We start from the raw sequence: 21,557 nt of genomic DNA, 5'->3' as shown, positions 1-21,557 counted from the left end.
GCTGCTGCTATTTTGAGTTTTAAAATCATAAGATGCATGAGAACAGGGCTGGCTTAACCATCAGGCAGACCACACAGTTGCTTAGGGTTGCATCTTCTGGAGAGGAGCAGGGAAGCTGCAGTCATGGCAAAATAGTAGGTCTGACAGCCACACACTGAAAGAACCATTAGCATGTACTTCTCCTACAGTGAGGGCGGGAGGAGTGAGGACAGGGATCCCACTGGACCACCAGGCTTCTTTTTTTTTTTTTTTTTTTTTTCTTGTGCAGGGGTCCACCAGACCCCTGGGGCCTTACTAATTGGGGGGTAGGGGTATGGGGATCCAGGGCTGTCAGTGTCACCCCAGCCTGACACTTGACAGCCCCATGTCCTGGGCATGCGTTCAAAAGTTGTACTTAGTGCACAACGTTTGAACACATACACCTGGCACCAACCGCTTACTTTGCTCTCTCATGATGAAGCCTAGTAGTGTGTATATCATTTGCATACTGTTAGGTCAGGGCGCTGCTGTAGCGGTAAAACTCAGGTGCTGTTCCATTTAGTGCCGGCGTTTTGATCATAAGGGCACTAGAGTGACTGGGAGATTCCCGGGTGGAAGGAAGCCCTGCTCATGGGGACTAGTTTTGAAACAAAATGCAGAGAGATAAAGCCGTAGTACTGAAAAGTGATTGGGGGGGGGGGGGGGGGGGGAGGAGTTTGGAGGACATAGGTGCATATTTACCCTTTAGGGGTGGCTTTGGTTGCCTGATAGTCCCTTGTCAAGGGACCAGGAGAAGGAAAGGGGGAATCCTAAGTGAGGAGTTGTGATTACTGGCTGCAAAGGAGGGTTGCAGCTCCTGAAAGTGGCAACTGGGAGATGTGTACTATGGGTGGGCAGAAGAGATTCCCAGCCTGGGAGCAGTTGGATCAGAGCCAGGGGGAGCTCACTCCCAGACCAGGATGAATCCAAAGAGGAGTCGGACCAAAGGAGGGTCTGAGCTCATGGAGCTGTACAGGAGGGAGAAACAGCCATTGAATATAGCACTGCCCTGCAGGATAGCCACGGACAGGCGAATTGTGTATATATATCATATTTTATACCTAAAACCATAGGAGCCAACATTTCAAAATTATTGGGGGCGCTAAGCCCAATGCAAATAACCCCTCCCTGGACACATACAAGGACTTTTCTCAATATTGGGGGTGCTCAAGCACCCACAGCGTCTGCTCCAATGCATAAAACATCCATGTAAATATTACAGAGTGGAGAAGTGGTACAGGAGTTCCCCTGAGGAACAGAAGCATTGGATCTAGCTTTTTGAAGTACTGCTCATTGCAAAGTTAAAAGAATAAAACGTTTTGAGTTTTGCATGGACCGTTGCCTACAGTGTACTTATTGTGGATAGACAGCTTGAGCATCTCCCAAACTCTTGGATTGCAATTCCAGACCTTATAACCCACTCCCAACTTGACCAACATGTGGATTGGAACTGAAAGGGTGTGGATAGGTAGTGTGGGTGCATTGGTGGAACTGTCACTGTGAGTTGGTAGTGAGACCCGGGTTACATCAGTTTCAACAATCCCGTTCCCCCACAATACTGGTTCAACAGCTCTCCAAAACCCTATGCAGGGCTCAGCCTCCACCTACCCCAGCCCTTGCAGCTCAGCCTCTCCTTGAGATTAGAAGTCTTCCTATTAGCTGGATCCTACCAGAGTTTTCCATTGGAAGGGGGGAGGATCGGAGCTACAGAGGGACTAAACTTTGAAAAATATCCAAAACTTTAGTTGTTGTTCAGACATTGAGCCCAAATTTACAAATTTGTAGAATCCTAACCCCCCCCCCCCCAGACAGTTGGCACTGTAATGCCCGAGTCTTCAGCACATCTTATAGGGTGCCCCCCCCCCCAAAAAAAATGTTGGGGCCTGAGGTACATGCCTAGTTTGCCTATGCCTATGTACGGCAGACCCTTGTGTATCTCTAATGGCTGCCAATTGCTTGTTAATGGCAATTTATTGATATCGCCAATTACTTTGAGCAACTATACAGAATTCTCCAGAAAATACCTAAAGCCCAGCGCACAGCTTCACCTTCTTCCCTGGCCAGTGACATGGACCACATTTCACTGAGCTCCTATCACTTTGTTTTTCTGGGTTCTTAATTTTTGTTTTTTGTTACTGGATAGTCTCCCATGCCATATTTGGTCTAATTTTGTTAAATTTTCAGAATAGTTTTTGCTGACAGATGCATGTATTTTGATCATAAAAATCTCCCAGGTCAATATATTAAGTCGGCGTGTTGGAATCATCAGCCATGGTGTTTAAAAGCCAATGTATACTAGACTTAATGCATTACAAATTTGGAGTGTTTGATATTGCAGTCACTGGATGGTGTGGTTCAATATTATAACATGTTGAGAGGGTTCATTCAAAAGTGAATGTTCTAGACTTAAAAAAAAAAAAAAATTGTCAAGATTGAGAAATAAATTGCGCTAGTCGATATTCAGTTTGCTGTTGGTTTGTTTTTATAAATGCCGACTGTTGCAGGCAGGATTAGCCCTGGACATTTAGGCCATGGCTGGGTACCAACAGGCTATACTGCACTGGCTGCTGGAGCTTATATGGGTCCTGGCTGAATGTAAGGACCTAACTTCCCTGTCCCTGAAGGGCTCTCAATCTTTTTTTTTTTTTTTTTTTTTCTTTCAGTGGTGCCTTGTGTGAATGTAACTCACCTTGAGCTAATTTCCCTGTCCCTGAAGGGCTCACAATCTAATTTTGTACCTAAGGTAATGGAGGGTTAAGTGACTTGCCCAAGATCACAGGGTGCAACAATGGTATTTGAACTGGGATCCCCTGGATGTTGCGTCCAGTGCTCTAATCTGAAAGCTGCTACTCCTCCACTCGCCATGCATAGCGGCAGCAGCTGGTACTGTCTAGATAGCATTGATAAACTTACTCAGCCATATGGGCAGTAGCTAATGAGTTAGAATGGCTTTGCTATATGCATAGCTGTTATACTGTTGCTGTCCATATTGTAAAGTGGATTGCCCTCAATCCACATGAGCACTAATCCCTGAATAAGGGCTCTATAGAATTACCTCCTCATATATATAAGGCACATGTAGGTTTAGATTGCAAATGTGCATGTAAATGCTGGTATTCTATTATGGTGTGTGCCTGGATTGTATATGCACATAAAGCTTTTGATAGCATGTATTTTGCAGGTAGATGCTCATGTGGGTGAAGCACATGATTACATACATTCAAGCCTATACTGGGGTGATATAGAATATTATAAGTTATTCACGTAAGTAATACAAGTGCTCACTCCTGTACACATAAATGCATGTATACCTGTAACACTAGTGTTTTGTGGAGAAAAGTTGGTGTCTAGCTTCCTTGATAGCCTAGGCTCCCAATAGGTGACCCTTTATGAATTGTCCTCTTAGTGCACATGATAAGGGGTAGAATGAAGAAAACGCCAAAATGTAGGCACCAGGTTGCATGCTAAGCTCAAATTCTATAACAGCAGTTCTGTACGGAACTCTCATAGACTAGCATGAGTCCGTAGTCTTGTGACAAACGTTAGCCATGGGCACTAAGCCATGTCAAAGGCTGATGTAAGCGCTCGCACCTAATTGTTGGCACTTAGTAGTTAGTTGCCTAGTCCTATATAAATAATTTGTCTCCAACGTTCTCTGGCTGGCTGGCTGGGTTTGTAACATCTCCTGACCTCAACAAGCCTCCAGCGTTCCCTTCCCTCTCACTGCCCTCGCGTAATGATGATGGCAGAGGAGGGTGGAACAGTGAGAGGGAAGGGAACGCTGGAGGCGAGCTGACATCAGGATATTACGAACGGAAGCCAGCCAGAGAATGTTCAAGTACAAATTGCTGGACATAGAGGGGAGAAGAGAATCATGGGACATCGAGGGGAGGGCAGGGCAAAGGAGAATCGATGGAGAGGAGAGAATTGCGGGACATGGATGGGAGGGCAGGGAAGAGAAGAATCGCTGGACATGGAGGGATGGGAGGGAAGAATTACTGGACATAGAGGGGAGGGCAGGGGGAGAGAAAAATATACTTACATGAGAGCCTTCTTAAGGCCCATTTCATTGTTGATGAAGCGGCTTGGTTCCACTTGTATTATATAACATACATGCTTAACTACTAGGCACGCCCATGCCCCCCCCCCCAAATTTGGGCATGATAGAAATTGTGTGTGTAACTTCTAGAATAGTGACTAAGGGCAGTTGGGTGCACAACTGCTCATTTAGTGTCAATTATCACCAATTTAAACCAATAATTGCCATTTAACAGCCAATTAAATTAAGTTGCGTACGCAACTGACCAAATTCTATAAATTACTTGCACAACTTTGGGCATACAAGATTGTAGAATTAGGGATAAATGTGTAAACTCTTGTCAATATCCAAATCTTCTAATCCTTCCCCATCAAAGGCAAGTTACTGTAAGGATGCACTGAGAAAGTTCTTTGCTCTTATAAAGGAACTAGCCGTTGAGCCCGTAAAAACGGGCTAGTAAAGGAGGGGGGGGGGGGGGTTGAAAGCCCCCTCCACCCAGGCCGGGTACCTGGCTTCACTATTCAAACCGCCGGAACGCAGCACATAGCTCATCTGAGCTGCCGTCGGCCTTCCTTCTTCTCTGCGTGTATTCTGCCCTCGTGTGATGTAACGTCGGCGAGGGCGGGACACAGGCAGGTAAGGAAGGCCAACGGCAGCTGAGCTGTGTGCTGTGTTCTGGCGGTTTGAATAGTGAAGCCAGGTACCTGGGCCGGATGGAGGGTGAGTGGCGGCGGCGGCGACTCCGGGTGGGTGGGGGGAGCGGTAGCAGCAACCCTGGGGGGGGGGGGGGGGCGGTGGCAACGGCGGTTCCCTCACTCGCAGGTGCGCAGGTTCCCTCTCTGTCACGCCCCCGTCATCACGTATTGACACGGGGCGGGACAGAGAGGGTCTCTACTGCGCATTTGCGAGTGAGTACGCCTCTTGCCATTTATATGTTTGATTGATGTTTCAGGTTTACATTCCAAATGTCTGAGCCCTTTCTATCGCCAATTCTGATAGTAAAAAGGTTATTTGTTGTACAAAGCCTTAAAGGCATTTAACACTTACTGGTATTTATTGGTTTTCCTGTGGTGTTTAGAAAGAATCCTGCTGCACAAACAGGAGTTCTTGTGTTGGAAGAACAGGAAAGGGTGGGGGGGTTAAATTACTACTACAAGTACTTATTTCTATTGCTCTACTAGACCTACACTAAACATGTAAGAGAAGGTCCCTGTTAGAGAGTTGCACGAGGACAGAAATCCAACCCGTCCCCGTGGGGAATCTTATCCGTCCCCACAAGAATTTAACCTGTCCTCACCCACAAGAATTTAATGGTACATTAAAAAAAATTCCTGTCAGCTCTCTGTCTCTGGGTTTGAGCCACAGCACTGCAAGGAAGGAATGGAAGCTGGAACACTCTGGTGCGCACATATAAGACTTCTCTGATTCACTGGCACTGTGTGCTAAGAGATCACCACATGCATGCGCCAGTAGGTCAGGTGACATCTGATGCTCATGCTTATGTCAGAGCTGAGGTCTGCGCATTAGCCTGGAAGCAGAGAGGATTAATAGTAATAGTAAATGACAGCAGATAAAAACCGGATTGGTCCATCCAGTCTGCCCAATAGTCACAATCATTATCAATTCATGATTAAATCAACAATGAATGTGATGATATATACTTGATTACGGTCTTTCTGTGGTGTTTCTGGGACATAGACCATAAAAGTCCGCCTGGCCCTATCCTTATGTTCCAACTGCTGGAGTTGCCCTCAAAGCCTACTCCAGCCTATTCATCTCCTCATTTGGGGGACACAGACCGTAAAAGTCTGTCCAGAACTGTCCTCATGTTCCAGCCACTGAAGTTGCTGTCTAAACCCTTTCCAGCCCATCCAAAACCAGATTGCCATTTATGAGACACAGACCGTACAGGTCTCCTGGTATCGGCCCTAGTTCATCACAGCCAAAGTCACCATGTAAGTGTTATGTGACACATCCACACAGATGCAGCCATTTAAGTTTAGGTTTTTTATAACTTCCATTTTCTAAATAGAGATCCTCTGTGTTCATCCCATGCCTTTTTGAATTTCACCACCATTTGTATCTCTACCACCTCCTTAATGGAGGCTTTGCACATTGGTGCTGTTAAAGCAAGGAGGAGGAGGAGACAGCACTCAAAAGAACTTGGTACTCGGTAGGTGAGAGGCTGCGCAAGTGGAGCATACACCTCCACAGGAACCCCACAGGAACTGCTCCCGTCCCCACGGGAATCCCGCAGGATTCCCTCAAACCCCGTTCCCGTGCAAGTCTCTAGTCCCTGTTCACCAGAGCTTACAATCTATAATCAAGACAAACAGGACAAATACCTTCCTCTCCTCCTTCCTGTACACATTAATTGATTTGATTTGCTTACTTTATTTTTTGTCTATTAGATTGTAAGCTCTTTGAGCAGGGACTGTCTTTCTTCTATGTTTGTGCAGCGCTGCGTACGCCTTGTAGCGCTATAGAAATGCTAAATAGTAGTAGTAGTAGTAGTACTGCTTATGGTGGGAATGATAAAACAGACATGGGTATGGAACAAGTGAATAAGGAGTTTAAAAGCAACCTCTAAAAAGGTGGGCTTTTAGCCTAGATTTGAATACGGCCAGAGATTGAACTTTATTCAGGAAGTCTATATTCTAGGTGTATGGTGTAGCAAGATAAAAGGAACAGAGTCTGGAGTTGGCAGTGGAGAAGTGTACAGATAAGATTTACCCAACAAACTGAGTGTAAGGAGAGAAGAGTGGAGAGGTATTGTGAAGCTGCAGAGTGAATCCACTTGTAAGCCAATATTATTTGGCTCATTTTCGAAAGAGAAGGACGCCCATCTTTCAAAACAAAGCGGAAGGTGGGCGTCCTTCTCACAGGGTTGTCCAAATCGGTATAATCGAAAGCTGATTTTTGGATGTCCCCAACTGCTTTCCGTCACAGGGATGGCCGAAGTTCAAGGAGGCATAGCGAAGGTGGGACTTGGGCGTGCCTAACACTTGAATGTCCTCTACCCATAATGGAAAAAAAAAGGCGTCCCTGCCGAGCACTTAGACGACTTTACCTGGTCGTATTTTTCTTACGACTAAGACACAAAAAGGTGGCCGAAATGACCAGATGACCACCGGAGAGAATCAGGGGATGACCTCCCACCCTAAAAAAAAATATCTTTCAAAATGATTTTTTGCCAGCCTCCCAGCCTCTGATGTCATACCCAGCTCTATCACAGCAGTATGCAGGTCCATGGAGCAGTTTAAGTGGGTGCAGTGCAATTCAGACAGGCGGACCCTGCCCCATCCCCCCCCCCCCCCCAGTTACGTTTGTGGAGGAAACGGCGAGCCCTCCAAAACCTACCAGAAACCCACTGTACCCACATCTAGGTGCCCCCTTCACCTGTAAGGGCTATGTAGGTGCCCCCTTCCCATATAAGGGCTATGGTAGTGGTGTACAGTGGTGGGTAGTGGGTTTTGGGGGGTCTCAGCACACAAGGGAGCTATGTACCTGGGAGCAATTTCTGAAGTCCACTGCAGTGCCCCCTAGGGTGCCTGGTTGGTATTCTAGCATGTCGGGGGGACCAGTGCACTACCAATGCTGGCTCCTCCCACGACCAAAGGGCTTGCATTTGGTCATTTCTGAGGTGGACGTCCTTGGTTTCCATTGTAGCTGAAAATCAGAAACGACCAAGTCTAGGGTCAACCTAAATTTCAAGATTTGGACGCCCCTGACTGTATTATCGAAACAAAAGATGGACGTCCATCTTGTTCCGATAATATGGGTTTCCCCGCCCCTCCATCAGGACTTTTTGCGAGGACATCCTCAACAAAACTTGGACGTCCCTTTTGATTATGCCCCTCCACGTGGAAATGGATAGGGAGCCAATGAAGTGACTTGAGGGGCTAATATGAACGTAGTGACACTGGTGGAATACAAGTCATGCAGAAGAATTTTGAACAGATTGAAGGAGAGAGATGGCTTAGTGGGAAACCTGTGAGAAGCAAGCTGCAGTACTCCTTAAGTATGAAGTGATATGAGTCAGGCCCGCCGAGAGAGTGAGCCAGGCCCAGGGCAAGGCCGCCCCCAGCCCCGCCCCCCCAAGGATCGCCGCCCCCCCGCCTCCCCTCCTACTGCTATCGCCTCCTATTCCCAGGCCGCCGGCGCCGCAGTCCCCAGTCTCCACCTACCTACCCTCAGCTCTCTTCTGTCTACCATCCGACCAACTTCATTAAAAAAAAAAAAATTGAATTCGGCAGCGCAGTGCCTTCTGTGTGAAAGCGGCAGATCACCTCGGGCGGGCCTTCCCTCACTGTGTCCTGCCCTCTTCTGATGTAACTTCTTATTTCCGCGAGAGTGGGGACACAGGGAAGGCCCGCCCTAGGCGATTTGCTTTCACACAGAAGGCGCTGTGCTGCCGATTTTTGAGATTTTTTTTTTTAAATGCAGAGGACCGGGTGGCAGATAGAAGGGAGCTGAGGGTAGGCAGGTGGAGACGGGGGACTGCAGCACTGGCAGCCTGGGAGCAGGAGAGGGCAAGAGACCCTGGCTCCGGGCCCTCCTTGGAGTCCAAGGCCCGGGGAATTTTGCCCCCCCCCCCCCCACTCGGCGGCCCTGATAAGAGTTTTGATAGTGTGCTCAGAATAGAATTGACAAATTTTGTTGATACAGAGAAAGAAACATGTTTTAGTAGTCTGGATTGTGCAGAGAGTCAAAGATGACACCAAGTTTACAAGCTGATGACACACAGAGGATGAGCTATCCATAGAGAGAATAGGGGAAAAATAAGCTCAGTCTTGGGCCATGTTTAGATAGTGGTGAGACGGGCAGACCTGGTTTCCTGCTGAAATTCTGGTGTGGAGTAGTAGATCTGGGAGTCATCAGCATAATGGTGATACTGAAAACCAGATCAGAGCACCAAGGGAGATAACAAGTACCAAGACGGAGCCCTGAGGTACACTAACTGATAGAGGAGGATCCACCAGAGCATACTCTAAAAGTGCAATGGGAGAGAAGAAAACCAAGAAAAAACAGAGCCCTGAAATCCAAGTGAGGACAGCATATCAAGGAGTAGGTGACGATTCTCAAAAGCAGCATATTGAGAAAGATGAGAATTGAATAAAGACCTGTTGATCTGGTCAGGAACAGGTCATTCGAGTTTTAGTAAGAGCTGTTTCAGTTGGACGTAGAGGGTGAAAGCCAGATTAAAGTGGATCAAGAATAGCTTAAGATGAAAGTCCGGACAACAGTGGTGAACAGCACATTCAAGTAGCTTGGATAAGAAAGGGAGGAAGGAGATGGGCAATAGTTGGAAGGGCAGGTAGGGTCCAATGAAGAATTGTTTTGAGAAGTGACATAACTATGGCATGTTTTGAAGGCATCAGGAACGGTTGCAGTGGAAAGCTGACGGAGGATATGACAGATATAAGGGATGACTGTAGGAGAGAGTGTTGAGTAGATGGGTGGGACTAGGATCAGAGGAACAGGTGGTTGGTTTGGAGAAGGAAAGAAAATGTGCAGTTTCCTCTTCAGTGACTTCAGGAAAGGAAGAACAGGTGGCATGGATTGAAAGAGTGTTAATAAAATGGACTGAGGAAGGAGATGGGGAGGTGACTTGGTTGAGGACAAGATTAATCTCGTGAACCTTGTCATGGAAGTGCTTGGCCATAGTCTGGGAAGAAAGTGAAGGGGGGGGGCTTGGAGGTGAAGGCACTTTTGAGTAGAGAGTTCAGTGTGGCAGAGAAATTGAGGGTTTGAGCCAAGAGTTTGTGAAACGGATGTAATAGTCTTATTCTGCAAGTGAGAGAGCAGACTGGAAGGAGATCAGCAAGAATTTGAAATGTATGAGGTCTGCATGGGATTTTAGCCAGATCGGGCACAGGAATATAGATTGCAGATTCTAGAGGTCAGCTAAGGCTGGGGTTTGGTATGCCTTACAAAACGGGGAATGGGAGGAGCGAAAATATCCAAAGCAGAGGAGAAAATATTGTAGAACGAGAGAGCCTCAATGACAGACTTTGATAACAGTGGTTGAGAAGAGGGTGAAACACTGGCGAAGAGTGCAAAGGATCAATAGCCTTAAGATTCTTGAATGTATTGGTGGAGATTGGACATGACTGGTGGAGAGGGTGATTGTGTGAAAGTTAAAAATCGTCAGATGGGAAGAACTGAGGTGCAGAAATTGGAGAGTGAGCATTTTGAGGAGACAAAAAAAGATGGTGGCCATTCTGGTGAGCAGGGGTAGTGGAGCACAGGTGTTAAAGTGAGAAAATGAGAGCAGTGCCGTAGCGAGGGTGGCTGACACCCGGGGCGGGTTGCCGCTGCGCCCCCCCCTCGGCGCGCATTCTTACATGAATTAGGAAGTAAGGGGTGGGCGCCGATCCACCCCCGAGTGCACGTCGCTGGGAGCTGCGTCGGCTCCGCTGGTTCCTTGCTCTCTCTGCCCCGGAACAGGAAGTAACCTGTTCCGGGGCAGAGGGAGCAGGGAACCAGCGGAGCCAACACCCCCCCCCCCCCAGTGGCGTACACCCGGGGCGGACCGCCCCACCGCCCCCCCCTTCCTAAGCCACTGAATGAGAGGCATAAGTCAGAGGGATCACTTAGCATGAATGTTAAAATCCCCAAGAATGAGGGAAGGAGATGGAAAGTTTGAGAGAGAAAGAAAGCCAGAAGTAAGTGAGAAAGGGGGGGTGGGGGGCAGGCAGGCTTTTTTTTGTTTGTTTTTTTGTCCCTGTCCTAGGAATGTTTGTAGGAATGTGACACTCCCTTCCCCTACCCTTGTGGTCATGGAAGTTGGAGAGCCCTGGGTTCTACAGTCCTCGCTCTGCCATTGGCCCTTTGGACAGTCACCTTGGATCAGTAAAACAGATTCGTGATAGCATGTTGTTTACCTTGGGCAGCACTCCTGCATTGTGCAAGTCCGGAGATAAACAGCAAGGCTGTGTCCTTCTGCAAACATCTGCTTGTGTGCTCTCTGTATGTGAAAAACCAGGGTCTGCTTGGATGAAAGATGTTGCTGAAATGGTGCCCTTGTAATTTTTTTTTCCAGAAATTACTTTTGGCAAATGACCACTTAAAAAAAAAATCCCTTTTTGACAGTTTAAAGAACTCCCTGTAATTGTACTGTGGTCAGGGACTTTGTGTTGTTCCTCTCCATTTGTTTTGGCAGTTTTATCTCTCATGTTGGACCAGGCACAGTCAGATGGTCTTGGTGTAAGCACCCAGTAAATAAGCCACACATACTTTCAGGATTCCCTCAAGCTTCTTTCCTGAGAGGACAGATTACACTGTTAAATCTTTCCAGTAATTCACTGCATCGTTTCACTGTGGACAACAGATATGTAATTCCTAAATTACAAGCTGAAAAGCACACACTTGTAGCATGACAGGATGACATGCTTTTCCCTTAAGCCCAGGGATGCTGTTAGGGGTGTGCACTTATGCCATGTCAATAGGGGTAAAGTGAGCTTGCCTAAATGTTGGCACATGCCGACTTATGTTGCTATTCTATAATGGAATCTGGGCACCCAGATGGCCTTAAAAAATTAGCACTTAGTACACAGACAAGCTCATTTTCAAAGCACTTAGCCTCCCAAAGTTCCATAGAAACCTATGGAACTTAGCCTCCCAAAGTGCTTTGAAAATATGCCTCTGAGTGTCTAATATTTGATGCCCTTTATGGAATTGACCCCTCAGTGATTTAGTTTTCATTGGGTTAGGCTGTTGCCTCCTGCTTGTAATATACTTAAACTCAATTGGAATCTGAGCAGGAATCTGCTACCATAAGTGAGTCTGAGCCTTCATTTGTAGCTACCCAGCAACTGTTCTCCTCCAGGGGACATGCACTAGGACTCATTCCAGAACCCTGTGGTCATGGTCCTAAATCCAGCATCTAGGTATCATCCTTATGCAATGACCACTTTCCCCTCACCTGCAGCTGATCCAAGGAATAAGTTCAACATAGGGACCAAAGTGGGGCCCCAGGGCTAGCCCTGTGCCACTAGTTGATTTAGATATTCACCTAGGGCAGTAGAATGAGGGAGAGTGCAGGGACTTCTACACAGGCCTGCATTCAAGTCCCGCTGCATGTTTGTCCCCTTTGGCAGGAAGTTTGCATTAGAAGGAGCAGGACGTGGCAGACCTGTAGTGCAGGCCTGTGCTCATGACCCTACACAATGAAGAGGAAAATAGGGTGGGGATTTCAAGGGGGAGGGAAGGGGATGGGTGTTGCTAAATATGAGGGTAACTAGGGAAGTGGAGGCGTTGGATTATGGGGGAGGGGGGGGGGAAATGGATGATGCTGGATATGATGGAAACAAGGAAGGGGAGATGTAGTATTTTTTTTTGGTGGGGGGAGAAGGATAGGGCCTTGAACCACTCTTAATGGAGCAAATGATTAAACGTTTGCATAGAGTATTGGATACCCTTGGGCTAGCCTTTTCTGCTTGGCAGTGCATAGTACTTTAGGCCCTCATGATCAAAAGCAAACTCCGGCGCTAGAGGCTGTTAACACCATACTAGTGCCGGAGTTTGCAGCTGACCCATGATCAGAGCCCTCGAGCGCCTGAAACAACGCACTCAAGGGCTCTTAGCGCAAGTAGCATGCAAATGCATGCTAAACAGGGCTTCCAGCATTCATCCCCAATGATCAGCGGCCAGCGCACCAAAGATTGGGTCGCTGGCCGCGGCAAAATCACCGCCAGCTCTGAGCTGGCGTTAGGGATCGTTGGGGAGGAATGGTGAGCCCTGTCCAGCATGTAGTTGCATGCTGGCAGGCCCCCGTTCCCCCCCCAAAGCAAACGCAAACAGGGGACTGGAGGTCCGGTGGACCTCCGGTCCCCCCGACGATCCGACCCCCTCCATGCCCAGGGAGGGCTGGAGATCCGGTGGGTCTCCAGCCCCCCCCCCCCGAACCCCCATAAATCATGGTGGCCGCCTCCGGCCAAACGCTATCCCACCCTCCCTCCCACTCAGCGACGGGGGAGGGGGGCTGGAGGTTCGATGGGTCTCCAGCCCCCCAAACCCCAAGAAATCGTTGTTGCCGCCACCCTGTTATCCATCGATGGAGGGGGGTGGGGGTGGGGGTGGGGGCTGGAGGTCCGGTCGACCTCCAGCCCATCCCAACTCCTCCCCTCCCTCAGCGTTCAGAATCCCTGGTGGTCCGTGGTCACCCACCCTCCCTGCCGGCCCCCCCCCCGGCATCCTGTTATCCATCGACGGGTGGGGGCTGGAGGTCCAGTGGACCTCCAGCTCACCCCAACTCCTCCCCTCCCCCCCCCCCCCAGCGTTCAGAATTTCTGGTGTTCCGTGGTCACCCACCCTCCCTGCCGGCCCTCCCGGCTGGCCCCCTTACCTTTTGTTGGAGGAGGGATGCAGCCTGCCTCCCTCCTCTTCCTGTTAACGCCGCTGCAAAATGGCGGCGCCCCGCCCAGCGCATCCCAGGATGCAATAGGCGGGGCTGGGCGCCGCCATTTTGCAGTGGCGTCGACAGGAAGAGGAGGGAGGCAGGCAGGCTGCGTTCCTCCTCCAGCAAAAGGTAGGGGGGCCAGCCGGGGGGGGGGGGCCGGCAGGGAGGGTGGGTGACCACGGACCACCAGGGATTCTGAACGCTGGGGGAGGGGAGGAGTTGGGGTGGGCTGGAGGTCCACCAGACCTCCAGCCCCCACCCTCCTCCGTCGATGGATAACAGGGTGGCGGCAACAACGATTTCTTGGGGTTTGGGGGGCTGGAGACCCACCGAACCTCCAGCCCCCCCCCCCCGTCGCTGAGTGGGAGGGAGGATGGGATAGCGTTTGGCCGGAGGCGGCCACCACGATTTATGGGGGTTCGGGCCTCGGCAGGCTGTTTGACAGGTTTGGGCTTTTGACAGCCCAGACCTGTCAAACAAGTGCGGGAGGATTCGGCACAATTCTCCCGCACTTTAAACATGATAATCAAAGATAATAGCGCTGCTTAGATTTGCATGCATTATCTTTGATCATCGATGCAGAAAAGCCCTGCGCTGTCCCGGCGCTATTTTTAGGGCGCTGTTTGGAACAGCGCAGGGCTTTTGATCATCTGGGCCTTAGTGAGTTACTGCCAGCCCTGATGTCTGATGTTGGGAGTATCTACAAACATTGTTGTCCAGAAGGAAATAAATCGGTTCTGAAGATAGCCTTAAACTGTTTGTATAATTGATGCTGTAATGCACTAGTCAAAGCTGTGAAAACGTTGTATGGAAAAACCCACAATAGAAAGACATGACTGCCTGAAGGTTTTGTTTTTTTTTTTTCTTGCAGAACGTACGGCTGGATCCCCACGGTGGCTTTACTTTTGAGGTTTGGAGAGACCTTCCTGTTCCTTTCTATATGTCCGTCTATCTTTTTGAGGTATTGAATGAGAAGGCGATTCTGGCAGGAGGAAAACCAAAGCTTGCCCAGCGGGGTCCCTATGTCTACAGGTATAATTTTATTTGTTTGTTTGTTACATTTGTATTCCACATTTTCCCACCTATTTGTAGGCTCAATGTGGCTTACATAGTGCTGGAGAGGCGTTTGCAGACTCCGGTGTAAACAAATAGAAAGTGATATTTGTGGTAAGATAAAGTTCATGTGGCACAGCCACATTAGGGAATCGTACAACAGAAGAGCTATGTCATGTCCATTACATACTTTAGTTTTGTTGTGTTGCAGAGATCAGGCATTTATGTTGGATTGGTAGGGTATGCCTTTTTAAACAGGTTAGTTTAGTTCCGGAAGTTTAGGTGGTCGTATGTAGTTTTCAAAGCTTTTGGTAATGCGTTCCACAGTTGTGTGCTTATGTAGGAGAAACTGGATGCGTAAGTTGATTTGTATTTGAGTCCTTTGCAGCTTGGGTAGTGCAGATTTAGGTATGTTTGTGTTGGTTCGGATGTGTTTCTAGTTGGTAGGTCAATCAGGTCTGTCATGTATCCCAGGGCTTCACCGTAGATAATTTTGTGAACCAGAGTGTAAATTTTGAAAGCAATGTGTTCTTTGATTGGGAGCCAGAGTAGTTTTTCACGGAGGTTTTGCGCTTTCAAATCGCGTTTTTCCAAAGATAAGTCTTAGCTGCTGTGTTTTGAGCGGTCTGAAGTTTCTTTAATGTTTGTTCTTTGCATCCCACATAAATTCCATTGCAGTAGTCTAAATGGCTTAGTACCATTGATTGTATCAGGTTGCGAAATGTTTCCCTCGGGAAGAATTGTTTCATGCGTTTAAGTTTCCACACTGAGTGGAACATTTTCTTTGTTGTGGATGTCACTTGGCTCTCTAGTGTTAGGTTGCGGTCCAATGTAACGCTGAGGATTTTCAGGCTGTCTGAGATAGGGAGGGTGTACTGGGGTGTTGATAATTGTGGGGTTGTCCGCACTGTGTTGGGATGAGAGGATAAGACTGTGTGTTTTTTTTTTCTTTGAGTTTTAGTTGAAATGCATTTATTTGCCCAAGAGTATTCACTCAAAAATAAATATATAATCTGTAGCTCCATTGTAGAAATAATGGATGATTAGACTGAAAATACAAAACAATTAAACCTGGGGAAGGTAAAATGAACAATTACTGTCCTACCTACTGATACCATGCTTAATACATTGCTTTCCATTCTTTTTGGAGGTAATTTTTTTAGAAGTTGTGCGCATGAAATGGCCTCCTTCACAGCGTATATGTTTTTACATGACAGTTTGGGAAGAGTGCACAAGTACCCACATGGATTATAAATAATGTAATCTATGTGCTTACCGAAAAACGATGGACAGACACACCTGCTGTAGGACAGGTGTAGGCCCACCTAATGCCAGAGATATAAAGACATGGTAGGTGCTATGTGTCTCTAAAATTGCACCTAAATAATTTTTTTTTTTTTTGCTGCTTTGTAATCACCCTTTTCGTATAATTTCAGGTCACTGACTGCCGCCAGCTAATATTGTTTTTAAATGCTGACAGTCACTAGCTAAATTAGCCCCAGATATTCAGTGCCAGACCACCATCACCACTGAATATCTAGTGCTAACCTTTAAGTTTTGCTGGCTACTGGATCTTATGCAGGTCCCAGCTGATAATACAGCCAGGGCCTGCATAAGACGGTTAAGAAGGCCCAGTTGGATATCGGCCAGAACCCACAAGACCACAGCCACTCTAACTCCCCTCCCCCCACCACCACCACACAACTCCATGCAATATGTGCTTCCCTGAAGTCCATGGTAGTCTAGTGGAGGCAGGAGTGAAGCCCACTTATCCCAGCCCCTAGCGCCTTTCTACAATGGCTGCCATGACCTCTCACTGACTGCCAAGGCTTGTGCTAGCGAGGTATATGGTCTGTCAGCTAGAGTTACTAATATGTGCTACTGCTTTTGCGCTGGCTGTCACCATTCATGGTTTTTTGTTTTTGTTTTTTTACATATTAGCAGCATTGGCATTCAGTAACACATGCTAGTAATTTTAGCTGTATCTCTTTCAGCTCCCTGAGGCAGAAGGGATAGGGAAAAGCTCCTAGAGCAAGGATTTCAGTGGAATACCACAAAAGAGGAACAGAGCTGTACTATGACAGACCACCGAATGTCTGAAAAGGGGGCTTTCTGTGTTAGCATAAGGGTAATTGTTAATTTTTGAAGATACAATGCATTTTGTCCTCATGTGGAAAGGATTGAGAAAGCTGAGGTCTATACAGCTGATCTTAATGTAAAAGCCTTTTTGTATCTTCTTTGGATGAATGAACTAACTCTGCTTAACGAAATCGGGGACTGAAGGCAGACCAGTGTACAAAAGGGGATGTTATCCAGGTAAATGCCTTTATCCAGGTAAATGCCTTTTGCTGTCCATTAATATTTAGTGGTATGATCAGGTAGTTGTGCCGAATGCATGGCATATTTTTAAAGACCCTGGTTGGCATTTAATAAAACTTTAAATGGAGTTTAACCCAATAATGTTTCTGTAAATGAGGATACAGTTGTGGGATATTCATTACCTCTCGATGCACATTTCGTACAAGACTTAGCTAGGGCTACCATTAATGTAGCTATCCATAGTTTGTGGAATACAGCATATTAAAGTCTCTGGATGACTTTTGCACTCCTCCCCTACAGTGGAAGGCAAGACTAAATTACTGGCCTATTAATGTAGCCAGTTCCAGACTTCACATGAATTTTTCAGCTAATCACCTTCCTTCAAAGATGCAGTGGTGCCCATGGTTTGCAGGGTTCCTTTTTAAAATTGCAATTTATGGGGCACAGATGGCCGTTCGTTTCATTTTATGGTATTTGCCATTTTACAGTATTTGTTGAATTTTCATACATGCCTTGTCATGTCACAGTATTATATGTCAATCACCGTTATATAGTGTAGTAGATGATGGTAAGTACTGACCATTTGGGCTGTAGGAAGTTGACCACTTGTAAGATGTTGCTCTGTATCTGTCATTTTTCATTGTCTTCTGTTTTTCTTGCAAATCTAAGTAGATCAGTGTCCAACTTCCTTTAAGTAATACAACACAGTCCCTCCTTATTTTAGCACAAAGCTCTGTAATTTTAAACCGCTATGAAAATTTGTAAGGCTGTTGCCAAACATCCAACCAACTAGGTTCAGTGGCTTAGGAAGGGGGGGCAGTGGGGCGGTGCGCCCCGGGTGCACGCCGCTGGGGGGGTGTCGTCTCCGCTGGTTCCTTGCTCCCTTTGCCCCGGAACAGGTTACTTCCTGTTCCGGGGCAGAGAGAGCAAGGAACCAATGGAGCCGACGCAGCTCCCAGTGACGTGGACTCGGGGGCGGATCGGCCCTCCCGCCTGCCCCTCGCTTATAAAGTAAGTAACAATGCGCTCCGGAGGGGGGGGAGGGTGCGCAGCGGCGGCCCGCCCCGGGTGTCAGCAGCCCTCGCTATGGCACTGACTAGGTTCCTGGGTAATACCTAGCTACCATCATCCCCAGCTAGCCTCTGGGAGTTGTGGTTTATGCCTTCTATTTCTCTAACTTGGTTTTTCTTTTTTTTTTTTCTTTTTTCTTTTCTCTTCCTTTTTGCATTCAGGAGGGAGTGAAGGGGTTAGTCATGTGCAATACTGCAACCTTTCAACCTGTTTCTACCACTTTCTATCTGTCCCAGTCCCGAGCATGCTTGACTTGTCGGTACTGGCTTCTTCCATCTCTCTCTGCTGGTAGGTTATTCTAGGCATAAGAACACAAGACCTGTTATACTGGATCAGCCCCAAGGTCCATCAAACCAAGTAGCATGTTTCTGATGGTGGCCAATCCAGGTCACATATACCTGGCAGGCTCCCCCAAAATAGGAAGATTCTATGCTCTACCTCCCAGAGATAAGCAGTAGTTTTTCCCAAGTTTACCTTGTGGTTTATGGGCTGTTCCTCCAAGAACTTGTCCAGATCTTTTTGCACACCCAGCTGTGTGACCTGCTTTTCTGGAGCCTAATTATGCACCGAGCTTAAAACAAAACTTGTTTTAAACATACTACATAGTAATGTCATGGTGTCACCTGGTCTGCCAACTCTTTTTTTTTTTTTTTTTTTTTTTTTTAACTTTTTTTTTTTATTAAGTTCCAGTTATACAAAACATTGCTCTCAATTACATCTTATCATTCACAACATAATGCTGAACTTCTATGTCAACTTTTGCTATTATTCCCTCCCCCCCCCCCCGGATCATGGTGGTGCTATTGTCTGTTCATGTAAGTGTTCATATGGTTGCCGTACTTTTGTTAAAGGCTCCTATTCGCCCTCTTCTCATAGCTGTCAGCTTTGCCATCTGGTAAAGGAAGTCCACACGCTGCATGACCCTCCTCATCTCAGGCGGTTGTGGGTTTTTCCAGTCTCTGGCTATAGCAAGTTTGGCTGCCACCAAATATTGCGTGGCTAGCTTGTGCTGAGGCCCTGTCGTTGAAGCCGGTTTGAAGTGAAGGAGGCAGTGCGCCGGCATGCAGGGGTAGGGGCATTGAAGAACTGTCGTTATCAATGTAGTCACTTTCTTCCAATAGTCTATTATCTTGGGGCACTCCCACCAAATGTTCATAAACGTGCCTCTGGCCCCACATTGACGCCAGCAGTCTCCTGATGTTTCTGGGTATATTTGCTGTAATCTGTCTGGTGTATAGTACCACCAGTAGTAAATTTTAAAACCAATTTCAATTGCATTTTGGGCCAGAGAAGGTTTAAACAGATAGCGATAGCCCCTTTTCCAGCACTCCCTTGAAAATGTACCCTGCAATACTTCTTCCCATCTATTAATATAAGTTTGTTGGGGATCTTTGCGCTGGAGTAGTGCTAGATATATGCGTGATACACTTCCCCTTCCCCCAGCGCTAATTCCAAAGATGTTTCCCCCAATTCCAGCTCTTCTCGGACCTTAGTCTGCATGTAGTTACGTATACAACAGTAAAACACCTGATCTCTAGCCTGCAACCCATATTCTTCCTGTAGTTCTGTAAAGCTTATTATCTTGTCAGCATCCCACGGTTGGCCCAACTTATGGAGCCCCGCCCTTGCCCAGTTTTTGAAGGTTATCTCAGTAGCCCCTAATGGAAAACCTGGCGCCCTGCAAATCCCTGTCTGATGGAAGTATGTGCGTTCCGGGAACCACTGTTTCCTAATTTGGTACCAGGTGGATACAATGTGCCTGAGTCCAATGGGCATTCTTCGTCCTATATTCCTCAGTTCCTTACTTGATATCCACAGGAGATCCCCCACCTCTCTCATCCCAAGCCAGGCCCTTTCCCAATGTAACCATTTTTTATTAACTGCTGGATGCCAGTCGGCAAGGATTCTTAATTGGGCCGCCTGATAATATAAAAAGAAGTTGGGGACTCCCATCCCACCCCTCTCTTGTGGTTGGAACAGTATAGCACGCCTCACCCGTGGGGGCCTTTTCCTCCATATAAAAGCAAACATCTTTCTATTGAGGCGTGTAAAGAAACTCCGAGGGATAGGAATAGGGAGCGCCATAAACAAATATAACAGTTTAGGCAGCATCATCATTTTAACGGCGCTAATGCGACCCTTCCACGAAATATTTAGACCTTCCCACCTATCAAGTTCAGCTATTAGCTCTGTTATTTTCATCGGGAAGTTTGCCTCATATAGATCCTCTACTTTTTGGAGTGATCTGTATCCCCAGATACTTAATAGATTTTGTGGCCCACACAAACGGGAATGCCGCCCTCATTTGCTCTATCTCATGGTCAGGTACTGTGATATTAAGTAGCTCTGTCTTATTAATATTCACCTTAAATCCCGACCTTTCCCCATATTGTGTCATCATTTCTATAGCCCGCCGCACCGATGGTTCAGGGTTTGTCAATGTCATCAGTACATCATCTGCAAACAGCATTAGCTTATGTTCCCTCTTTCCTCATACTACTCCTTTTATTCCTGTATCTGCTCTTATAATACAAGCCAGTGGTTCAATTGTTAGGGCAAACAATAGTGGTGAAACTGCACAGCCCTGTCTGGTACCTCTTTGGAGTTTAATAGGTTCTGAATAAGATCCATTGACTTTTAACACCGCCAATGGAGCCTGGTAAAGCAATTGCAGCCACTTCAGGTAACAGCCCCCTACCTCGACTCTTTGTAGCATTGCGAATAAGAATGGCCATTCCACTCGGTCGAATGCTTTTTCTGCATCGACTGTTAGCACTACGGCTGGCGCTCGCTCGTCTCTCATTTGTTGGAGTACATGCAACAAACATCTAGTATTGTCAAAGGCCTGGCGCCCCGTTATAAAACCCACCTGGTCTGGATGAATTAGCTTGGGTAACACTATTTGCATCCTATTTGCTAATATTTTTGTGAAAATTTTATAATCTACATTTAGGAGGGATATAGGCCTGTAGGACCCGCACTGCTGCGGGTCCGTCCCTGGCTTAAGCAGCAGGGTCACCGCTGCCATTCTCCATGAGTATGGCAATTCTTGCGCTTGATCAAAGGTTTGAAAGAGCCGCAGTAAGAGTGGTGCCAAAATATTAGCATACAGTTTATATATCTTAGTGGGGAACCCATCGGGCCCAGGGGCCTTAGCTTGCGGAAGGGCTTTGATCGCATCCTTAATCTCCTCTAACCCTATAGGCGCCGATAGTTTATCCCTTTCCCCTGGCGTCAACTGGGGTAGCTCTATCCCCTGCAAAAATTCTTCTATATTATTAGGGGCTACCTCGACTTCAGATTTGTACAGATTCGTATAGAATTCATGGAATGTAGCTTGAATGTCACTTGTCAGTGTTACAGTCTGGCCTTGCTGGGTTATAAGACTATGGATCTGATTATGAGACACCTGCTTTTTCAGCTTATTCGCTAATAGTCTACTTGCTTTATCACCCATCTCATAATATTCTTGTTGCACCATTTGCAATTGGTGGGCCACCTCCGCCATCTGTAACTCATTTAACTGTAATCTAATTTTGTGGAGCTCTGTCATTGCCTCCCCATCTCCTGGGTCAGCTTTATGTTTTCTCTCTGCCTGTTGAATCTGTTCCCTCAGCTCAATCTCCTTAGCTTCTTTTGTTTTTTCAGATGGGC

The 21,557-nt window shown here is 47.1% G+C and overlaps 1 protein-coding gene across 2 annotated transcripts in view; it reads left to right on the top strand.

Moving 5' to 3' along the window:
- The window catches only part of SCARB1 (scavenger receptor class B member 1), a 251,962-nt gene that overhangs the window by 124,958 nt on the left and 105,447 nt on the right, over positions 1-21,557 (top strand). For both annotated transcript variants that reach the window (XM_030218831.1, XM_030218830.1), the window contains exon 2: positions 14,332-14,492. In XM_030218831.1, the coding sequence (XP_030074691.1) occupies positions 14,332-14,492 (161 nt within the window). The remainder of the gene's footprint in view (positions 1-14,331; positions 14,493-21,557) is intronic.

The sequence above is a fragment of the Microcaecilia unicolor genome, chromosome 11, assembly GCF_901765095.1.
Source record: "Microcaecilia unicolor chromosome 11, aMicUni1.1, whole genome shotgun sequence".
Classification (NCBI taxonomy): domain Eukaryota; kingdom Metazoa; phylum Chordata; class Amphibia; order Gymnophiona; family Siphonopidae; genus Microcaecilia; species Microcaecilia unicolor.
Note: the sequence above shows the minus strand (reverse complement) of the source record. Positions and strands in the feature narration are given on the sequence as shown.